This window comes from Bubalus kerabau, chromosome 1, assembly GCF_029407905.1.
Source record: "Bubalus kerabau isolate K-KA32 ecotype Philippines breed swamp buffalo chromosome 1, PCC_UOA_SB_1v2, whole genome shotgun sequence".
Classification (NCBI taxonomy): domain Eukaryota; kingdom Metazoa; phylum Chordata; class Mammalia; order Artiodactyla; family Bovidae; genus Bubalus; species Bubalus kerabau.
Genome location: NC_073624.1, coordinates 229,489,049 through 229,510,532, shown reverse-complemented (window position 1 = coordinate 229,510,532; position 21,484 = coordinate 229,489,049). Strand labels below are relative to the sequence as shown.

Below are 21,484 nucleotides of genomic sequence, written 5' to 3'. Positions count from 1 at the left end.
TTCTGGCTTACTTCACTCTGTATAATAGGCTCCAGTTTCATCCACCTCATTAGAACTGATTCAAATGTATTCTTTTTAATGGCTGAGTAATACTCCATTGTGTATATGTACCAAAGCTTTCTTATCCATTCGTCTGCTGATGGACATCTAGGTTGCTTCCATGTCCTGGCTATTATAAACAGTGCTGTGATGAACATTGGGGTACGCGTGTCTCTTTCCCTTCTGGTTTCCTCAGTGTGTATGCCCAGCAGTGGGATTGCTGGATCATAAGGCAGTTCTATTTCCAGTTTTTTAAGGAATCTCCACACTGTTCTCCACAGTGGCTGTACTAGTTTGCATTCCCACCAACAGTGTAAGAGGGTTCCCTTTTCTCCACACCCTCTCCAGCATTTATTACTTGTAGACTTTTGGATCGCAACCATTCTGACTGGTGTGAAATGGTACCTCATAGTGGTTTTGATTTGCATTTCTCTGATAATGAGTGATGTTGAGCATCTTTTCATGTGTTTGTTAGCCATCTGTATGTCTTCTTTGGAGAAATGTCTATTTAGTTCTTTGGCCAATTTTTTGACTGGGTCATTTATTTTTCTGGAGTTGAGCTGTAGGAGTTGCTTCTATATTCTCGAGATTAGTTGTTTGTCAGTTGCTTCATTTGCTATTATCTTCTCCCATTCTGAAGACTGTCTTTTCACCTTGCTAATAGTTTCCTTTGATGTGCAGAAGCTTTTAAGGTTAATTAGGTCCCATTTGTTTATTTTTGCTTTTATTTCCAATATTCTGGGAGGTGGGTCATAGAGGATCCTGCTGTGATGTATGTCAGAGAGTGTTTTGCCTATGTTCTCCTCTAGGAGTTTTATAGTTTCTGGTCTTACGTTGAGATCTTTAATCCATTTTGAGTTTATTTTTGTGTATGGTGTTAGAAAGTGTTCTAGTTTCATTCTTTTACAAGTGGTTGACCAGATTTCCCAGCACCACTTGTTAAAGAGATTGTCTTTAATCCATTGTATATTCTTGCCTCCTTTGTCAAAGATAAGGTGTCCATATGTGCGTGGATTTATCTCTGGGCTTTCTATTTTGTTCCATTGATCTATATTTCTGTCTTTGTGCCAGTACCATACTGTATTTATAGATTTTTTGATGATGGCCCTTCTGACTGGGGTTAGGTGATATCTTGTTGTAGTTTTGATTTGAATTTCTCTACTAATTAGTGATGTTGAACATCTTTTCATGTGTCTCTTGGTCATCTGTCTTTCTTCTTTGGAGAAATGCCTGTTTAGATCTTCTGCCCATTTTTTTGATTGGTTTGTTTTTATGCTGTTAAAGCCTCATGAGCGGTTTGTAAATTCTGGAGACTAATCCCTTGTTGGTCACACTATTTGCAAATATTTTCTCCCATTCTGTGAGTTGTCTTTTTGTTTTGTTTATGGTTTCCTTTGCTCAGCAAAAGCTTTTGAGTTTAATTAGGTCCCACTTGTTTTTGTTTTTATTTCCATTAGTCTTGGAGATGGATTGAAAAAGATAGTGCTGCAATTTCTGTCAGTGAGTATTTGCCTATATTTTCTTCTAAGAGTTTTATACTGTCCAGTCTTACATTTAGGTCTTCAGTCTACTTTGAATTTATTTTTTCTGTATGATACTGAAGAGCATTGTGATTATTTATTTATTTATTTTCCCATGGAGCTGTCCAGTTTTCCCAGCACCATTTATTGAAGAGACTGTCTTTCCTCCATTGTATAGTCTTGCTTCCTTTGTTGTAGATTAATTTACCAGGTATGCCTGGTTTATTTTTGGGCTTTCTGTCCTGTTCCATTGATTTATATTTCTGTGGGGTTTTTGGGTACCAGTACCATACTGTTTGGGTTACTGTAGCTTTGTAATATAGTCTGAAGTCCAGGCACCTGATTCCTCCCATTCTATTTTCCTTTCTCAAGATTACATTGGCTATTGAGGGTCTTTTGTGTCTCCATATAAATTTAAAATTTTTCTAGTTCTGTAAAAAATGCCATTGGTAATTTGATAGGGATGACATTGAATCTGAGATTGCCTTGGGTAGTACAGTCATTTTGACAATATTGATTCTTCCAATCGAAGAACATGGTATATCTTTCCATCTGTTTGTGTCCTCTTTGATTTCTGTCATCAGTGTCTTATAGTACAAAGGTCTTTCATTTCCTTAGGTAGATTTATTTCTAGGTATACTTTTTGAGGTGGTGATAAATGGGATTGTTTTCTTAATTTCTTTCTTATCTTTCATCGCTAGTGTATAGAAGTGTAACAGATTTATGTGTATTAATTTTGTAACCTGCAGTTTTGCCAAACTCATTGATGAGCTCTTGTAGTTTTCTGGTAACATCACTGGAATTTTCTGTGCATAGTATGCCATGTACAGACAGTGACAGTTTAACCTCTTTTGCAATTTGAATTCCTTTTAATTTTTTTCTTTTCTGATTGCTGTGGCTAGGACTTCCAAAACTATGTTGAATAAAAGTGGTAAGAGTGGGCATCCTTGTCTTGTTCCTGATCTTAGAGGAAATGCTTGCAGCTTTTTGCTATTGAGTATTATGTTAACTGTAGGTTGTATATGACATATATGTTGTTGTTTATTTGCAAAGTCACATGGAACTCTTTGTGACCCCATGGACTACAGCACTCCAGGCTTCCCTATCCTTTACTGTCTCCCAGAGTTTGCTCCAACTTATGTTCATTGAGTCAGTGATGCCATCCAACTATCTCATCCTCTGTCACTCCCTTCTCCTGCCCTAAATCTTTCCCAGCATCAGGGTCTTTTCCAGTGCATCAGCTCTTCACATCAGGTGACAAAAATATTGGAGTTTCAGCTTCAGCATCAGTCCTTCCAATGAATATTCAGGGTTGATTTCCATTCCATTTCTATGGTTTGATCTCCTTGCTGTTGGAGAGTCTCAAGAGTTTTTCTCCAGCACCACAGTTCAAAAGCATCAATTCTTTGGCACTCAGCCTTCTTTATGGTCCAACTCTTACACCCGTACATGACTACTGGAAAAACCATAGGTTGGACTATACAGACTTGGGATATAACCATAGCTTTGCCTTTATTGGAAAAGTGATGTCTCTGCTTTTTAATATGCTGTCTAGGTTTGTCATAGCTTTTCTTCAAAGGGTCAAGCATCTTTTAATTTCACGGCTGTCATCACCATCCGCAGTGATTTTGGAGCCCAGGAAAATAAAATCTGCCACTTTTTCCATTGTTTGCCCATCTATTTGCCATGAAATGATGGGACAGGATGCCATAATCTTAGTTTTTTGAATGTTGAATTTTAAACCAGCTTTTCACTATCCTCTTTCACCTTCATCAAGATGCTCTTTAGTTCCTCTGTGCTTTCCTGCCATTAGGGTGGTATCATCTGCATATCTGAGGTTATTGATATTTCTTCCAGCAGTCTTGATTCCAGCTTGTGATTATGTTGTGGTATGTTCCCTCTAAGTCTACTTTCTGGAGAGTTCCTGTTATATGTTAAAAGATTTTTCTGCATCTATTGAGATGATGATATGATTATTCTTCAATTTTTTTTGAAGTGTATCACACTGATTGATTTGTGGATTGAAAAATCCCTGCATCCCTGGGAGAAATCCCAGTTGATCATGGTGTAGGATCCTTTTAATGTATTGTTGGATTTGGCTTGCTATTATTTTGTTGAGGATTTTTGCATCTATGTTATCAGTGATATTGGCCAGTGATTTTCTTTTTTCATGGTATCTTTGTCTTATTCATTGCTTTTAGCTTAATGTTTATCTTGGCAATTCAGTTGTCTGGTTTTGATTGGTTCCTCTTTATAGTTTCCAGTTCATTGTTACAGTAATATGCATTTCTGTTGATAATCTTTCTTAATTCCTTTGGCATTTTTATTGCCTCCTTCTTGAACTTGGGATCTAGTTGACTGGAGAGGTCTGTTTTATTGTTTTGTTGTTTCAAGTGATTTTTCTTGTTCTTTTTGTTTTTAATTAATTTATTTATTTTAATTGGAGGATAATTGCTTTGCAATATAACAATGGCCTCTGCCATACATCAGCATGAATTGGCCATAGGCATACATGTGACCCCTCCCTCCTGAACCCTCCTCCCACCTTCCTGCCTACCCCATCCCTCCAAGTTGTCATAGAGCACAGGCTTTGGGTTCCCTGAATCATACATCAAACTCCCACTGGCTATCTGTTTTATATATGGTAATGTATATGTTTTAATGCTATTTTCTCAAATCATCCCACCCCTTTCTTTCTCCCACTGTCCCAAAGTCTGTTCTTTATGTCTGTGTCTCCTTTGCTGCCCTGCACTTAGGATCTTTGGTACTATCTTTGTAGATTCCCTTCAGTTCAGTTCAGTCGCTCAGTCGTGTCCGACTCTTTGCGACCCCATGAATCACAGCACGCCAGGCCTCCCTGTCCATCACCAACTCCCGGAGTTCACTCAGACTCAAGTCCATCGAGTCAGTGATGCCATCCAGCCATCTCATCCTCTGGCGTCCCCTTCTCCTCCTGCCCCCAATCCCTCCCAGCATCAGAGTCTTTTCCAATGAGTCAGCTCTTCGCATGAGGTGGGCAAAGTACTGGAGTTTCAGCTTTAGCATCATTCCTTCCAAAGAAATGCCAGGGCTGATCTCCTTCAGGTTGGACTGGTTGGATCTCCTTGCAGTCCAAGGGACTCTCAAGAGTCTTCTCCAACACCACAGTTCAAAAGCATCAATTCTTCGGCGCTCAGCCTTCTTCACAGTCCAACTCTCACATCCATACATGACCACAGGAAAAACCATAGCCTTGACTAGACGGACCTTTGTTGGCAAAGTAATGTCTCTGCTTTTGAATATGCTATCTAGGTTGGTCATAACTTTCCTTCCAAGGAGTAAGCGTCTTTTAATTTCATGGCTACAGTCACCATCTGCAGTGATTTTGGAGCCCCTCAAAATAAAGTCTGACACTGTTTCCACTGTTTCCCCATCTATTTCCCATGAAGTGATGGGACCAGATGCCATGATCTTCGTTTTCTGAATGTTGAGTTTTAAGCCAACTTTTTCACTCTCCACTTTCACCTTAATCAAGAGGCTTTTTAGTTCCTCTTCACTTTCTGCCATAAGGGTGGTGTCATCTGCATATCTGAGGTTATTGATATTTCTCCCGGCAGTCTTGATTCCAGCTTGTGTTTCTTCCAGTCCAGCGTTTCTCATGATGTACTCTGCATATAAGTTAAATAAGCAGGGTGACAATATACAGCCTTGAGGTACTCCTTTTCCTATTTGGAACCAGTCTGTTGTTCCATGTCCAGTTCTAACTGTTGCTTCCTGACCTGCATACAAATTTCTCAAGAGGCAGATCAGGTGGTCTGGTATTCCCATCTCTTTCAGAATTTTCCACAGTTTATTGTGATCCACACAGTCAAAGGCTTTGGCATAGTCAATAAAGCACAAATAGATGTTTTTCTGGAACTCTCTTGCTTTTTCCATGATCCAGCGGATGTTGGCAATTTGATCTCTGGTTCCTCTGCCTTTTCTAAAACCAGCTTGAACATCAGGAAGTTCACGGTTCACGTATTGCTGAAGCTTGGCTTGGAGAATTTTGAGCATTACTTTACTAGCATGTGAGATGAGTGCAATTGTGCGGTAGTTTGAGCATTCTTTGGCATTGCCTTTCTTTGGGATTGGAATGAAAACTGACCTTTTCCAGTCCTGTGGCCACTGCTGAGTTTTCCAAATTTGCTGGCATATTGAGTGCAGCACTTTCACAGCATCATCTTTCAGGATTTGAAATAGCTCAACTGGAATTCCATCACCTCCACTAGCTTTGTTCGTAGTGATGCTTTCTAAGGCCTGCTGGACTTCACATTCCAGGATGTCTGGCTCTAGGTCAGTGATCACACCATCGTGGTTATCTGGGTCATGAAGATCTTTTTTGTACAGTTCTTCTGTGTATTCTTGCCACCTCTTATATATGTGTTAATATATGATATTGGTCTTTCTCTTTCTGACTTACTTCACTCTGTATAATAGGCTCTAGGTTCATCCACCTCATTAGAACTGACTCAAATCTGTTATAGTTGAGTTGTATTCCATTATGTATATGCACCACAACTTCCTTATTCATTCATCTGCTGATGGACATCTACGTTGCTTCCATGTCCTAGCTATTGTAAATAGTACTGCAGTGAACATTGAGGTACATGTGTCTTTTTCAGTTATGGTTTCCTCAGTGCATATGCCCAGTAGTAGGATTGCTGGGTCATATGGGAGTTTTATTCCTAGTTTTTTAAGGAATCTCCATACTGTTCTCCATAGTGGTTGTATCAGTTTGCATTCCCACCGTCATACTCTCTCTAGCATTTGTTGTTTGTAGACTTTTTGATGATTGTCATTTAAACTGGTGTGAGATGATACCTCATTGTAATTTTGATATGCATTTCTCTAATAATGAGCAATGTTGAGCATCTTTTCATGTGTTTATTAGCCATCTGTATGTATTCTTTGGATAAATGCCTGTGGAAGTCTTCTGCCCATGTTTTAATTGGGTTGTTTGTTTTTCTGGTTTTGAGCTGAATGAGTTGCTTGTATATTTTGGAGATTAATTCTTTGTCAGTTGCTTCACTTGCTGTTATTTTCTCTCATTCTGAGGGTTGTCTTTTCAGCTTACTTATAGTTTCCTTCATTATGCAAGAGCTTTTAAATTTATATTATTTTAAATAAGTCCCACTTGTTTATTTTGGTTTTTATTTCCATTCATAAAGGATCTTTATGAATGGAATTTATAAAGATCTGTGATTTATGTCAGTGTTCTGCATGTTTTCCTCTAAGAGTTCTACAGTTTCTGGTCCTACATTTAGGTCTCTAATCCACTTTGAGTTTATTTTTGTGTATGGTGTTAGAAGTGTTTTATTTTCTTTCTTTTACATATGGTTAACCAGTTTTCCCAGCCCCACTTGTTGAAAAGATTCTTTTCTCCACTGTATATTTTTGCTTCCTTTGTCAAAGATTTGACCTTTGTCAAATCCACAGGTGTGTGGATTTATCTCCAGACTTTCTATATTGTTCCATTAGGCTGTATTTCTGTTTTTGTGCTAGTATTAATGACTGTAACTTGGTAGTATAGTCTGAAGTCAGGCAGGTTTATTCCTCCAGTTCCATTCTTCTTTCTCAAGATTGCTTTGGCTATTTGTGGTCTTTTGTGTTTCCATACAAATTGTGAAATTATTTGTTCTAGCTCTGTGAAAAATACTGTTGGTAGTTTGATAGGGATTGCATTGAATGTATAGATTGCTTTGGGTAGTATAGTAATTTTTACCATATTAATTCTTCTGATCCAAGAACATGGTGTATCACTTCATCTCTGTGTTGTCTTTGATTTCTTTCATCAGTGTCTTATAGTTGTCTGCACACAGGTCTTTTGTCTCTTTAGGTAAATTTATTCCTAACACAACTGAAGCGAATTAGCAGCAGCAGCAGCATTCCTAAGTATTTTATTCTTTTTGTTGCAATGATGAATGGGATTGATTCCTTAATTTCTTTCTGATTTTTCATTGTTAGTACATAGAAATGGAAGAGATTTCTGTGTATTACTTTTATATTGTGGGATTTTATTCATTGATTAGCTCTAGTAATTTTCTAGTGGCATCTTTAGAGTTTTCTATGTAGAGAATCATATCATCTGCAAACAGTGAGTTATACTCCTTTTCCAATCTGGATTTCTTTAATTTCTTTATCTTCTTTGATTGCTGTGGCTAGGACTTCCAAAACTATGTTGAATAATAGTGGTAAGAGTGGGCACCCTTGTCTTGTTCCTGATTTTAGAGGAAATGCTTTCAGTTTTTCACCATTGAGGATAATGTTTGCTGTGAGTTTGCTGTATATGGCCTTTATTATGTTGAGCTTTGTTCCTTCTATGCCTGCTTTCTGGAGAGTTTTTATTATAAATGAGTATAGAATTTTGTCAAAGGCTTTCTTTGCATCTACTAAGATGATCATATGGTTTTTATCTTTCAGTTTGTTAATATGGTGTATCACATTGGTTGATTTGTATATATTGAATCTTTGCATCCCTTGGATAAAGCTGACTTGATCATAATATATGATCTTTTTAATGTGTTGTTGGATTCTGTTTGCTAGAATTTTGTTAGGGATCTTTGCATCTATGTTCATCAGTGATATTAATCTATAATTTTCTTTTTTTTGTGGCATCTTTGTCTGGTTTTGGTATCAGGGTGATGTTGGCCTCGTAGAACGAATTTGGGAGTTTTCCTTCATCTGCACTTTTCTGGAAGAGTTTGATCAGGATAGATGTTCAGATCAGATCAGATCAGTCATTCAGTCGTGTCCAACTCTTTATGACCCCATGAATTGCAGCACGCCAGGCCTCCCTGTCCATCACCAACTCCCGAGTTCACTCAGACTCATGTCCATCGAGTCAGTGATGCCATCCAGCCATCTCATCCTCTGTCATCCCCTTCTCCTCCTGCCCCCAATCCCTCCCAGCATCAGAGTCTTTTCCAATGAGTCAACTCTTCGCATGAGGTGGCCAAAGTACTGGAGTTTCAGCTTTAGCATCATTCCTTCCAAAGAAATGCCAGGGCTGATCTCCTTCAGGTTGGACTGGTTGGATCTCCTTGCAGTCCAAGGGACTCTCAAGAGTCTTCTCCAACACCATAGTTCAAAAGCATCAATTCTTTGGAGCTCAGCCTTCTTCACAGTCCAACTCTCACATCCATACATGACCACAGGAAAAACCATAGCCTTGACTAGACGGACCTTTGTTGGCAAAGTAATGTCTCTGCTTTTCAATATGCTATCTAGGTTGGTCATAACTTTCCTTCCAAGGAGTAAGCATCTTTTAATTTCATGGCTGCAGTCACCATCTGCAGTGATTTTGGAGCCCCTCAAAATAAAGTCTGACACTGTTTCCACTGTTTCCCCATCTATTTCCCATGAAGTGATGGGACCAGATGCCATAATCTTTGTTTTCTGAATGTTGAGTTTTAAGCCAACTTTTTCACTCTCTACTTTCACCTTAATCAAGAGGCTTTTTAGTTCCTCTTCACTTTCTGCCATAAGGGTGGTGTCATCTGCATATCTGAGGTTATTGATATTTCTCCCGGCAGTCTTGATTCCAGCTTGTGTTTCTTCCAGTCCAGCGTTTCTCATGATGTACTCTGCATAGAAGTTAAATAAGCAGGGTGACAATATACAGCCTTGAGGTACTCCTTTTCCTATTTGGAACCAGTCTGTTGTTCCATGTCCAGTTCTAACTGTTGCTTCCTGACCTGCATACAAATTTCTCAAGAGGCAGATCAGGTGGTCTGGTATTCCCATCTCTTTCAGAATTTTCCACAGTTTATTGTGATCCACACAGTCAAAGGCTTTGGCATAGTCAATAAAGCAGAAATAGATGTTTTTCTGAAACTCTCTTGCTTTTTCCATGATCCAGCAGATGTTGGCAATTTGATCTCTGGCTCCTCTGCCTTTTCTAAAACCAGCTTGAACCTCAGGAAGTTCACGATTCACATATTGCTGAAGCTTGGCTTGGAGAATTTTAAGCATTACTTTACTAGCGTGTGAGATGAGTGCAATTGTGCAGTAGTTTGAGCATTCTTTGGCATTGCCTTTCTTTGGGATTGGAATGAAAACTGACCTTTTCCAGTCCTGTGGCCACTGCTGAGTTTTCCAAATTTGCTGGCATATTGATGTTAGCTCTTCTCTAAACATTTGGTAGAATTCACCTGTGAAGCCATCTAGCCCTTGGCTTTTGTTTGCTGAAGATTTTTGGTTACCGTTTCGATTTTTGTGCTTGTGATTGGTCTGTTCATATTTTCTATTTCTTCTTGGTTCAGTTCTAAGAATTTGTCCATTTCTTCTTCCAAGTTGTCCATTTTATTGGCATGTAGTTGCTCATAGTAGTCTCTTATGATCCTTTGTATTTTTTGGTGTAACTTCTTTTTCATTTCTAATTTTATTGATTTGAGTCTTCTCCTTTTTTCTTGGTGGGTCTGTCTCTTGCTCTTTTAATTGGGAATAGTTCCTCTTCTTTTTCACTTTACTTAAATTTATGTTTGTGAATTTAGGAAAAACAGTTATCTACTGTGGTCTCAAAGGACTGTTTTAGGGTGGAAGTGTCCCTGTGTAGGCTGTGTGAGTCCATTATTTTTGGTACGAATGCCAGCCATGTCTTTTTCGGAGTGGAAATTATTCCTTTGATAGTGGGTATGATTGGTGTTGTGGTAACTAGTGTGTGCACTGGAGAGTGTGAGGAGTCCTCTGCTTAGTTCTGTGGCTGTGTCAGCCCTGTCGGGGCTGGAGTCTGCTCTCCTGTTGTTGAAGTAGAAGCTCTGATGATTGGGTTCGGTAAGGCTGCACTGCCCTTACGTGCATGCTCTTTCCCAAAGGATTTGAGTGCTGAAGCAAGTGAGGCCCATGCTGTCACAGAGAATCTCCACACCACCTGTGCAGGTGTCCTTGGTTTTGCCTCGGAGCAGCCCAAGGCCATATTCCTTTCTCCAATGTGGTTTTCTGAGACCTAGTGTTAGGCAGGTACTGGGGGCCAGGGCATTGTGGCTGCAGGAATTGAAGTGGTTGTGCTGCCGTTTAGCACCTGGGCTGTCTCGGTGATAGGACTCTCCCAGGGCTTGTCTACCCCAGATACGACTCCAAGCTGTGGTGTGAGGTAGGCAGGACTGGAGTGCTCCCACTGGAAAAGGAACAGCTGCGCTCTCCTCTCCAGGGTCTATTGGGGGGTGGTGTGATTGTGGTCGTGCCATCTAGTGTGCACACCAGCACAGCACAGGTGATGCTGGACTTGCTCTTGGGCCCACTGCTCGAAACGGCAGCCCTGATAGTTGGCTCTGACGTCAGCCTCACCCCTGTCGTGCCCGGGCTCTGAGCCTACCACCACTGGAGCTGCTTTCCTCTGTGAGCATGCTGACAGTGGGGGTCTTACGGTGGACTGTGCCCCTGTGGCAGGCACTGACAGTGGAGGCCCAGACCACACTCCAGGTCATCTCTGCACAGCTGGACTGAGTCCTCTCCCGGGGGGCCATCTGCTCAAGGCCAGGTTTCAGCACCTAGCTGCTGTGCATACTAGTGGCCCTGCCCAGATGGCATTTTGGGTTGACAATATGAGGTCATGGTAGCCATCAAGTGCTGGTCCCTCTTTGCCCTGACTGCTAGCAAACCAGCACACACACACTCCTTGCAAGCAGAGACCAGGCCCCTTCAGCTCCCTGTCTGTTCTGGTGGACTTCCCAGCTGGCAAAGGTGGTTTCCAGGGTGAGAGAACCTTTCCTCTTTCAAAACTACCCCCCAGGGGTGCTGGCCCCTTCCTGATGCCTTATTTTTCTTTTTTGTCCTACCTGGTGGTATGGAGATCTTTCTTGCAGCTTTGGTTGTATAAGAGCTCTTCTGCCAGTTTTCAGTCGGTTTCCTTTGAGAACTGTTCAACATTTAGATGTATTTTTGATGCATATGTGTAGGGAAGTGAACGTCATGTTCTACTCTTGATCTCCTCTTGTGTTGTCAGTAACTGCAACACTGATTCAGATGAAGTCAGGTGTAGAGGTGGGTGGTTTCTGGCTTACTGAGGATGAGAACTCTGATACTGTGCTTCCCCATCTCTAGGTTTACTACCTTTTGGAAATCATCAGCTCACCTGGGTCTTACTACCATTTTTTTTTTTTTATCATAGAACCCTATTCATTATTGCAACAACCTCTTCCATCCTCTAGGACCCTGCATTCTGCAGGAAACAGTTTGGGTAATGCTTACCTGGTCAGACTTTCTTATCAAAGGAGAAACTGAGACCAAGAGAGGGCTTCTCTCTGATAGTTTTATTCTGAAAAATGCGTATGGTTCAGCCTCTCCCCATGTCACTCATTTCCACTCACATGAGAAACAACAGAAGGACACAAATCTGGGTTGAAATTATGTGCATTTATGGGAAACAGAGATATTCAACAACAATAACAAAAGCCCTTCAATCTCTCCAAGTTCTCAACCAGTGATAATGAGGCAGTTTCAATGATTGTGTCTGGCTGGGGACTTTTCTAAAAGGGTCAGGACAGTTGAAAGACATTGGCCAAAAAGAGAGGATGCAGAAAGGGTGGACATTCTAAATGAGAGTATATTAGACCTCCCTTCTGGCCCTTCATCCTTTCACCCTTTCAGGTTACAGTCTCCTCCCTTCCGTCTCCTTCACCTTCCTCAACTTCGCTTAGATGCAGTCTCTTGCAGAAAGCTGTCCTTGGTCTGCACCAGCTGCATCTGCTTTCTTAGTAACGTCACACACACTTTCTCATGCTGTCTCCTATCACTTTCTGCCTCACATCCGTCATGTTTGAGTACATGCCTTATGACACCCATTTTTAGTAGGCATGCCCCTGAGATTGGGCCCCAGGTTGATCATTCTAGTATTCCCATTGCCCTCCCACATTAAGTGCTCAGTATACAGCAGGTGCTCAGCATCAGCAGGTGCTCAGTGAGGGTTTGCTGAAGTCAGTCCTACATTTGCCACAACACATAACCTCTTGAGAGTCATAACTGTCATTTCCACTTCTTCATCCTTCCTTCGTGGTCTGACTCAAGCCATCTCCAGGAAGGAACAGATCTCACCATCACCAACTCATGGTTACAGATTTGGGGAGGGGAGGAGAGATGGTTAAGATTTCATCCCTGTTCCAGAAGGCAAGGAGGCAGGAAAGGCAGCCACTGGGGAAATCAGGATGACCATGAGCGACGTTGGCCAGTGCTCCATTTTGGAATCTCATAAGCGGTCATTCTTCGAAAGTTTCCCCCATGAAGCATGGCCAACTTTGCAGTGGGAGCCAAGGACTGGTGGGGGTGTGGTTGGGTTGCTCTACCAACCCAGAGACCAGACAGCATAGGCCAGGAAGCTTTCTTTAGGACGTGGTCTGTATTACCTTTGGAGGTGTGTGTTAGAGGTTGTCTGTCTAGCTGTTCGGTTGGAGCCGTGGTGGGAACATTAGCCCTGTGGCGAGTTGTCAGGCACATAGATTGTAGTAAGGCTGAAAAATACAGGCTGCCAAAATGGGCCTCTCCTCCTAAGGGGGAAGGTCTGGAGGTTCTGGGAGCAATGAGGGAGGGTCCCAGGGGTCCTGCAGCCCCGGCACTAACGGGCGTCCCGCTCTGTCTCCTGCTCCCGGCTCCCACTTTCTCCCTCTGGTTCTTCATGTAGGGGCCAGGCACGGGGCCATGGGAAGTAATGATGCAGAAAAGGGAAGTGCTTTTTCTTTTCCTACCATGAGTCATAGATTTGGACTAGAGAGAGGTGAGGATCAAGGATAGGGGGATTGAAGAGGCGAGGAGAGGCCAAGGCCCTATCCATTTCTGTTTATTTCTGTAACGAATAGACGTGAAACCCACATTTCTAGCTGCATCACCCCCAGACAGCACTGAGGTCCTAATGGGGGGGATAAGAAAATTCTTCAGGGCTCTCAAAGGTGTTCAGTGACTCAGGGAGAACGCTGTGGATCCCCCTTGAGAAGGGCCCCTCTGGGGCCAGTGAAGTGTGAAAACTGCACGGTCAGCATCGTCCCTGGAGGTTGGGGAAGAGCCGAGAAGCAGAGAAGAGAGACTCCTTCAGGCACCTCTTTCAGGAAAGAGAGTTGGACCCTGGGGGACTCAAGTCAGGACAGATGTTTCAGTATAAAAAGGCTCCCCAGTAAAAGGATGGGAGTCCCCACAAATTCCTTCCCAAACCCCATTGCACTTAAAAAAGAGAAAGTAAGGAGCATAAAAATATCTTGACGATGTGGGCTTGCCTGACGATACAGAAAAGCAAGTCTCATGGCAGGCAGTGTGCCCCATTACACAGGAGGGTTATACCGAGCTTCAGTATAGAGATTTTACATATATCTTTATATAAATGCATATATATTTATAGAGCCTCTGCCTAGAACAGCCGGGCTTGCTTCTTGAGTTCATTCCTCTTCCAGAGGGCTAGCCGGTCAAACTCGGAGATGGTCATGCCAAAGACCTGGTAGAACTCTTCCTGGGACAGGTGGCGCTGGAAGGAGAGGGGAGGAGACAGAGAGGGAACAACTTGAGGACGTGAGAGGCAGGTAGACGCAGGAGTGGTTCCTGTATGTTTCCTTTGGTTCTGCTGTGCCTGGCACAGTGCCTGACCCACGGAGGGTGTGTGATGAGTATGTCGAGTGGATGGCTGTGTGAGTGAGTGTTTCCTGGGAGGGACCGCTGTAGTTGATCTGGCTGGAGAGGCTTTCTCTACCCAAGACTCAGGCGGGACTTCTGCTTCACCTGAGTGCCTCTCAGTTGGCCTCCTCTTTCTGCATCCCTGCTCCATGCATTGTGTCCAGGAGTGTGTATGGAGTAATGTTACTGCTGTCTACTTTGCACAGAAAAGGAGGCATGTCCAAGATTTTAGGGTGTATTTCCTCTTAGTAATAAGTTTACCAAAAAAATCTGGAAGGTTTTTCCTTAGGTCAGTCAATGAAAAAAAAAAAATTCTCTCCCGATTTCTCCATACCATACTCTTTGTTATATGACAAGTATGCCACATAATGAAACATTGTTCTTCATGTCTTAGTGGATTTTTTAACCCCTTTCTGCCTGTCCTTTCTCCTGTCCCTTCTGAGCAGAGTTGAAAGTTTGTACAACTTTGATTTCTAAGCTTTGAGTTAGAAATATATGGCACTTAAAATGTGGCAAAATGTAAACAGTTGGTGAAGGATAAATGGATCCTCATTTTGCTATTCTTGAAACTCTTCTGGAGGTCTGAAATTTTATTTTTCAAATAAAATTTGAGGTCTGAAATTTTATTTTTTAAATAAAATTTATGATTTTGTTTAAAGAGAGAATTAGATGGCCTATATCCTGCCTGAAAGTTTACTGCATTCACTTGCTCTTGTTACCAGTTATATTAGCTCATCAGGTATTGAATGAAATTGAATGAGAATTATGTGTACAGCCACATAACAATTAGCCAATTCTCTGGCTTGTTGGCACTGTGAATGAATGTTTTTGCCACATTTCCAAAATTTTTTTTAGGTAAAGGTAACTTTGATACTTTTGTTTATCATACTTTTGTTAGATATCACTGGTTATATATCTGAGTTGATTTTTGGGTACTTAGTATTTAACCCTACCACCAGTTACCTCTATTGCATTTTTATCATGCTCATATGTACGTTCACCCTTTTCTCTTTTAATTCTTCCGACCACTTTGAAAACCAGGAATTATTTCTACCCAACTGGAAAGTGAGAAAAGCAAAAGTCAGAGAATGAAAATGACTTGCCCAGGAGGGAGGGGAGACCACTAGGCAGGTAGAAGAACTGGGTCTAGGGCTCCTGATGCCAAATGCAGTGTATGCCCACCACCCTCTTGGTCAATTTCAAAACAACACAAGAGAGAAAATAGCACAGTGCACACCCATGCCCCTCACCCAGATTCAATGACCATCAGAATCTACCACATTTTCTCTTTCCTCTCATTAAGTCTCTTAACTCTAGATACTGCCACTTCACTCCTACATACAGCAGTTGGCATCTCAAAGCATACTGGGAATTTGTTTTCTTACATAACCACAACAGCATGGGCAAGAAAAAAATGACAATTCCACAGAATTACCTAATACTTGTCCACAATAAAATTCCCCTAATGGTCTCAAAAGTTCTTTTTAGAGCTGGTTTGTTTGAATAAGGATTCAGACAGCACCCACATGTCACATTTGGTTGTTAGACTCCTTCAGACCCCACCCGTCTAGACAGTGTCCTTCTTTTGTTCTGCTATTGACTTGCCCAGATCTGTTTTACTCTCACTGAAGTGCTGAAAATATGTGGATATAAGAACATTCTCTGCCCCTTCCATAGTAAAGCCTGAGGGGAACTGTAATTTAGTCTAATCTGTTTTTTCTGTTGTTGGAGAGTGATGGTTACTATCGATTCTCTAGCTGGCTTTTGCCACTGTGTTAAAAAATCTTTAACACAGTATAAAGGAATTAAGCCGAAACTACTCAAGTAGCCACTGTAGGACAGGCTGAGGAATCTGAGGCTTTCTTCTTTCTGTTGAGGGCCACATGGAGTCTCCTTTCTCCTGAGTTCTCAGAGCATTTAATGGCAGCCTGTCCACTTGACATCCATCACAGACTTTAATGGATGAAGATTATGTGCCCGGGCTTTAGAGCCAGGCAGATATGAGTGTGTGACCTTGGACAGGGTACTTCCAACATCACTGAGCCTCAGTGTCCTCTCGTGAGAGTGGCAGCATGCCAGTGCCTGCCCTCATGGGTCCTGTGAGGATGACAGATGATGAGGGGCATGCTCTTGGCACAGTGAATCACTGGCACTCTCGTTAGTGCAGGATCTCTTCATGTGTCTGTCACACGGTGTGGCCTGGTCTCTGTTTCCTTTGATTTCATTTCCTCCTCCTCCTCATCCTCTCTCCTGGGCTCACGTGGCCTCAGCCACACTCACTTCCTGCTGTCCTCCAATGCACCAGGCTCACTCCTGCGTCAGGGCCTTGGCGATGGCTGTTTCCCTGGCCCAGAATGTGCTTCCTTTCTATATAGGCATGGTTTGTACTTCAAGTGTTTGCTCAGATGTCATGTTTTCAATGAGCTCTACTCAGACCTCCCTATTTAAGCCTGCAACTCACCCCTCCAGCTCCTAGTCCCCCTCACGCTGCTCTCCTCTTACTCCTTCCCCTCAGCCCTGTTACCTCCCAACACACTATTGTTTCCTTATTATTGTATCATTTACTATATGTCTCCTCATATGAGAACACCAGCTCCAAGGGGGCAGGGGTCCTTGTTTTGTTCACTGATAACATTGCAAGGACCTAGAGCAGTATCTGGTATATATAATAGGTTTGAAAAAATACTTATTGTGTGAATAAGTATCTATACTCTGAGCTCCCTGAGGACAGGGGGGTCTCCTTCTTCAATGCCCATCCTGAACTGCTGCTGCAGGGTCTCTAGCCCAGGAGTCTCAGCTCAGGCTACGTATCAGACATCCCTGGGAACCTCTGAAGAACACTGATGCCTGAGCTCCTTCCCCAGATTGCAATTTAATTGGACTTGGGTGGGACCCTGTACTAGTATTTTTAAAAAGCTCCTCAAGTGATTCTTAGAGAAGGTTGTGTTTTCCTGGGTGTCTAGGAGCAGAGCAGTTGGTCATCCAGGATGAACCAGGCTTGTGAACATTTTCATCCCTAAATGCTGGCTCCTCTGAGCTGCCGAGGGAGCTGTCCCCGTCAGCACCGGCAGACACTTACGTGGGGAGAATCACTGGCTTCTGTCCCTGCTACCCCAGCCTGCTAGAGCTGGAAGAACTCACAGAGCATCCTGGCCGCCCACACCCCCTCCTATGGCTTCAACCCTCTACTCTGGGCAGATTCCTTAGCTGTCAGGTCAAGGGTGTCCCAAGAATCGCCGAACCTCCTCTCTTACAAGCCTGCATTCAATTCCACAGACATCTCCTGACCCTTCTCCTAGTCCAGGCCCTGTGATAGATGACAGCGTGTCAGACAGAGGAGATGGATGGCTTGATGAGCTGATGCAAAGGAGAAAGGTATTGGGTCTGTGCTCCGGACACAGGGCTGGAGGAGGCTGGAAGAGAAGGTGGGTGACACACCCTAAGGAAAGCTTTGGGGAGGCTTTGGGGCACAGGCGTCACTAGAATGGAGCCCTGAGGAGTGAATGGGCTGCTGAGATGGAAAGGGTGTTCCAGGGAGAGGCAGGGAGGGAAAGGGCAGGGGGTGCTTCTGGAGTCGGTGTCAGCAGGGACTGGAACTCCATGCCCAGTGGACTGGACAGCTCGAGTGCCCAAGGCCATGCTCAGGCCTCGTCTGTTCTGTATCGCTGTTGCTCCTCCCTCCTTGTCCATCTGGACCCACCCCCCGCAAGTCCATCCAGTTCCTCCCTCTCCCTGGAGGCCAGCGTCAGTACAGCCAGCCTTGTGGTCTTCTCCGAGTAACAGCACAGATACTCTGGAGAGCTTTCTACTCAGTACACTGCCGGATTCCATGTCAAGGGCTCCGTGTGTACTGTCTCATGTATGTCACTTGGCAACCTGAGGGAAGCATGACAATCACCCCATCTTACAGAGGAGAAAACCGAGGTTTGGAGAGGGGCCAGTTTGTCACGTGGCCAAGCTGTCCACCTAGGGATGGAAGCATCAGGGTTGGAACCTAGGGAGTCCTGCTCGAGACTTGCTTATATGTTTACCCTCTGCAGAGAACTGTCCCCGTCCTTTCCCACTGCAGGCACTGGTTTTCTATACCGTCCTGTATAACATCAGTGCTGTGTTCTTTCTTAGCACACAGGCTGCAGGCCCTTGAAAGGCAGGAACCAAATTCAGCTCTCCTCTTACATCTGCAAAAGTATCAGCCCAGTTTGGAGACACGCTATAGCTGTGCATTACAGATGCTAACTGAATCAAGAGGCTGCATAGAACAGCAAGGAACAGCCTGGGCTAAGGAAACCAGGTAGGAGTCTCTGCTTTTTCAACCAGCTGTGTGACCCCTATGTCATTCATTCTGTCTGTCCCTCCTGAGCTGGGTTAGACCAGTCAATTTCTGCAATCACTTCAAACCCAGAGGCTTCTGCTCAGTTTTCTGTACCTACCTCTAAACGTGTCCGGTCCACATCCTTGGGCAGTCGGTTTCTCCCTCTTGTGGTCACCAGTAGCAGTTCGTAAGGGTAGATCTGAGGAGAGAGGAAGGGGTGTTTGCAGGCTGAGTGAGGGTGGTGGCTGCGATCCCTCTTCTATCCAGGAAGGGCCAGAGATTATCAAGTCTGGAGGAAGCATTGGTGCATCCTCTTTGGGGTTTCCTGGCAGCCTCAAGGCGCCGTCTCCCAAAGGCAAGGCCCCAGAGTCCTCGGATACTGCCAGGGATGAGCGTGGTGTGTGAGCAGAGGGCTCCTGCATGTGAATGTCTCACATTTGTGATTGGCAAGCCTCCAGAAATGTCTCCGAGGCCTCGGGGAACTGTCTGGTTTCAGGAGGCAAGAGATGTAGGGCAGGATTCAGGGAAGGTGCCCAAGGAGGGACCGGAAATGCTAGTCCTGAGAGGACCCTTGGGGTTATCTTGCTGTTCCCTCGCTGCATAGACAGTGCTGTCATCTTCCCGCTCGTCCCCAGGGTGGCAACTTGCAGGGTCCCAGAGACCCCCAGGGTCTATGTGTCTTTACCTTGTACTCTGCAGAGAGAAAAGAGACACACAAAAAGTAGAGACCATCAGTCTTTGCTTTGCATCCCTACACTGGCTTCTGTTATAGAGACCCTGTCCTTATTGAATTCATCCTAAATTAAGGCTGGTTTGAATACAATGGAGAAAGGGGTTGGGCTGATCCAGGGACAGGTTTTTAGAGATATTTAGAATAGAAATAAGAAGAGCCTGGGGGCCATGAAGCACGTGGGTGAAGTCCTTCATCTTCCAGGGGGATTCCTCCAGGGTTTATATGGACCTGCCTGAGCCTGCTTACTGGAGCCGGATGAGGCTGGTGGAAGAGTATCACAGCGTGAGGCTCATGGAATTTTTTCTGGGAACAATGTATCTGGCTTTGAGTGTTTCCCTCCATCTGGGGACTGGCAGGCAACTCCAGCTCAGCAGTACTGGGAGAAAAGCAAGCACTCTGTGATGGCTCTGGGAATCCAGATGGGACAAATGGCCTGGAGATCACCCAAGGCCAGGGACCTGAGAGGATGAGGGAGGAGCAGGGGAAAAGGGAGGGAATGGGAAATGAAAGGGAACTTGGGGTTTAGAGAGAGCCCAGGGTGGGGTCATAATCGTTTGTCAAGTGGGCGGTTGTGAGCAGCGCATTATAACGAGGTCCCTGTGAAGTCCCAGGAGAGGCCCACACTCACCTCGCATGCCCCAGTTGACGGCGTTCATGCTGTCGTAGTGGAATAGGTCTGCGCTGGGTGTCTGCAGGGGAGACAGAAGCAGGGCTGGCCTGAGGTGGGCTCACCTCTGCCTCACTCAAGTCCTCACCCATCTCCAGAAAGTGGACTGGAGCTGGTGGGACTCAGCACTGTCTCAGAAGCTTCAGTCTCAAGTTGGGATGATTTAATTTGCTGCCGTGTGCCTAGTGCCTAGGCCTGGCACATAGTAGGCACTCCGTAAATAGTCATATGCTGGTGAACTGCAGCATACACTTTCTTTCATTACTCAAGTATCATTTTTTCTATGAGATCTACCCTGACAACTCTGTCTAAAATTATAAGTCGCCCCTTCCCCAACTCGCCACCCTTCTTGTCCTGCTCAACTTCCCCCTTTTTTCCCACAGCACTTACTACCCTCTGCTGCTGCTGCTAAGTCGCTTCAGTCGTGTCCAACTCTGTCTACACAGTGTGTATAAGGTGATTTGCATGCTACGTAGTAATACTTGCTTTCTGTTTCTCCCTACAAGAATATAAGCTCCAAGGGGCAGGGGGTTTTGTTTGATTTGGTCACTGGTATTCCAAGCACCCAGAGCAATGCCTGGCATACATAAATGACTTTCAGTATAAACATCTGTTCATGAACAAATGTCCAGGCTCTGGGCGTGTTGAGGACAGGTTCTGTCTGTCCCCTGCTTAGGAGAGGGGATGGTATTAACACCCGCCATCTCTCTACCATGGAGCTCTGATCCCTTTTGTGTGCTCAACCCTAAAATTGTCTCTTATACAGTTAAGTCTCCCACTTCTGTCCCTTTGCAGTCTCTTCTCTACACAAGGGGGAGTCCATTAAAAATCTGAGTTGGATGGTGCAGCACACCCACGGGAAACCTTCTGAGTCTCTACCAGGGCTGGGCCCTAATGATACCTGTCTGGCTTCATCTCCATGCTCACTCCATCCCAGCCTCGTGTCCTCTCCACCGAGGGACTCTGACACGGTGCTTGCCTCTATTTGGGTGGCTCTTCCTCATCTTGGACAGGTGAGGTCGTCCCTCCCTGCACTCAGGCCTTTGTTTAAATTCACCCCTCTCTGACCTTCTCCAAATACACGTGGCTGTTGACTTCAAGTCACACATGCACTTACAGGTCATCTGTCTCTCCAGCTAGAATGTGAGCTCCAAAGGAGCAGCAAATATGTGCACCGTAGACCCCCAGCGTCCGGAAGAGTGCTGGCCCTGTTCAGGGCCAGACAGTAATGAATGTCTGTCTTAATGTCCCTTCCCTCCCCCCATCCCTTGTCTAGTCACAGAGCCTCTTCTTTTGCCAACAAGCCATTTTCATTCCCTTTCAGTCCTTAAACCAACTCAGCTTCCATGAAGGTTTTACGCTGTAGGATATCTAAGAGTTCGGAAGGCTCCAGGCCACAGCAGGTGAGTCAGTCAGGTCAGGCTGTGGGGTCAGCTCGAATCCTGGCTCAGCACTTACTAGGAATGAGAGCTCAAGCAGGTCACTGCACCTGTCTGAACCTCCGTTTCTTCATCCACAAAATAGGTTATTAAAAATAGTAAGTGCCTCGCAGGGTTACAGTGAGTGGGTGCTCAGCATGGAGTAACTGCGCCCTAAATATC

At 44.2% G+C, this 21,484-nt stretch overlaps 1 protein-coding gene and 2 long non-coding RNA genes across 5 annotated transcripts in view; 2 read left to right on the top strand and 1 right to left on the bottom strand.

Moving 5' to 3' along the window:
- LOC129635246 (uncharacterized) overlaps positions 1-21,402 on the top strand; it is a 23,310-nt gene extending 1,908 nt beyond the window's left edge. The window contains exons 2-5 of the long non-coding RNA XR_008706180.1: positions 17,448-17,546; positions 18,294-18,462; positions 20,267-20,339; positions 21,208-21,402. This is a non-coding gene — a long non-coding RNA (uncharacterized LOC129635246). The remainder of the gene's footprint in view (positions 1-17,447; positions 17,547-18,293; positions 18,463-20,266; positions 20,340-21,207) is intronic.
- LOC129635223 (uncharacterized) overlaps positions 1-21,484 on the top strand; it is a 118,392-nt gene that overhangs the window by 88,801 nt on the left and 8,107 nt on the right. The window lies entirely within an intron of this gene.
- Positions 13,335-21,484, bottom strand: part of ABLIM3 (actin binding LIM protein family member 3) — a 136,656-nt gene continuing 128,506 nt past the window's right edge. Inside the window, exons 21-24 of one of the 2 annotated variants that reach the window (XM_055557952.1) lie at positions 19,845-19,905; positions 19,169-19,176; positions 18,602-18,682; positions 13,335-14,025 (exon numbers count right to left, since the gene is read on the bottom strand). In XM_055557952.1, the coding sequence (XP_055413927.1) occupies positions 13,912-14,025; positions 18,602-18,682; positions 19,169-19,176; positions 19,845-19,905 (264 nt within the window). In that variant the 3' untranslated portion in view covers positions 13,335-13,911. Of the gene's footprint in view, positions 14,026-18,601; positions 19,177-19,844; positions 19,906-21,484 lie in introns of both variants that reach the window. The other variant, XR_008706150.1, reaches the window with a different exon arrangement.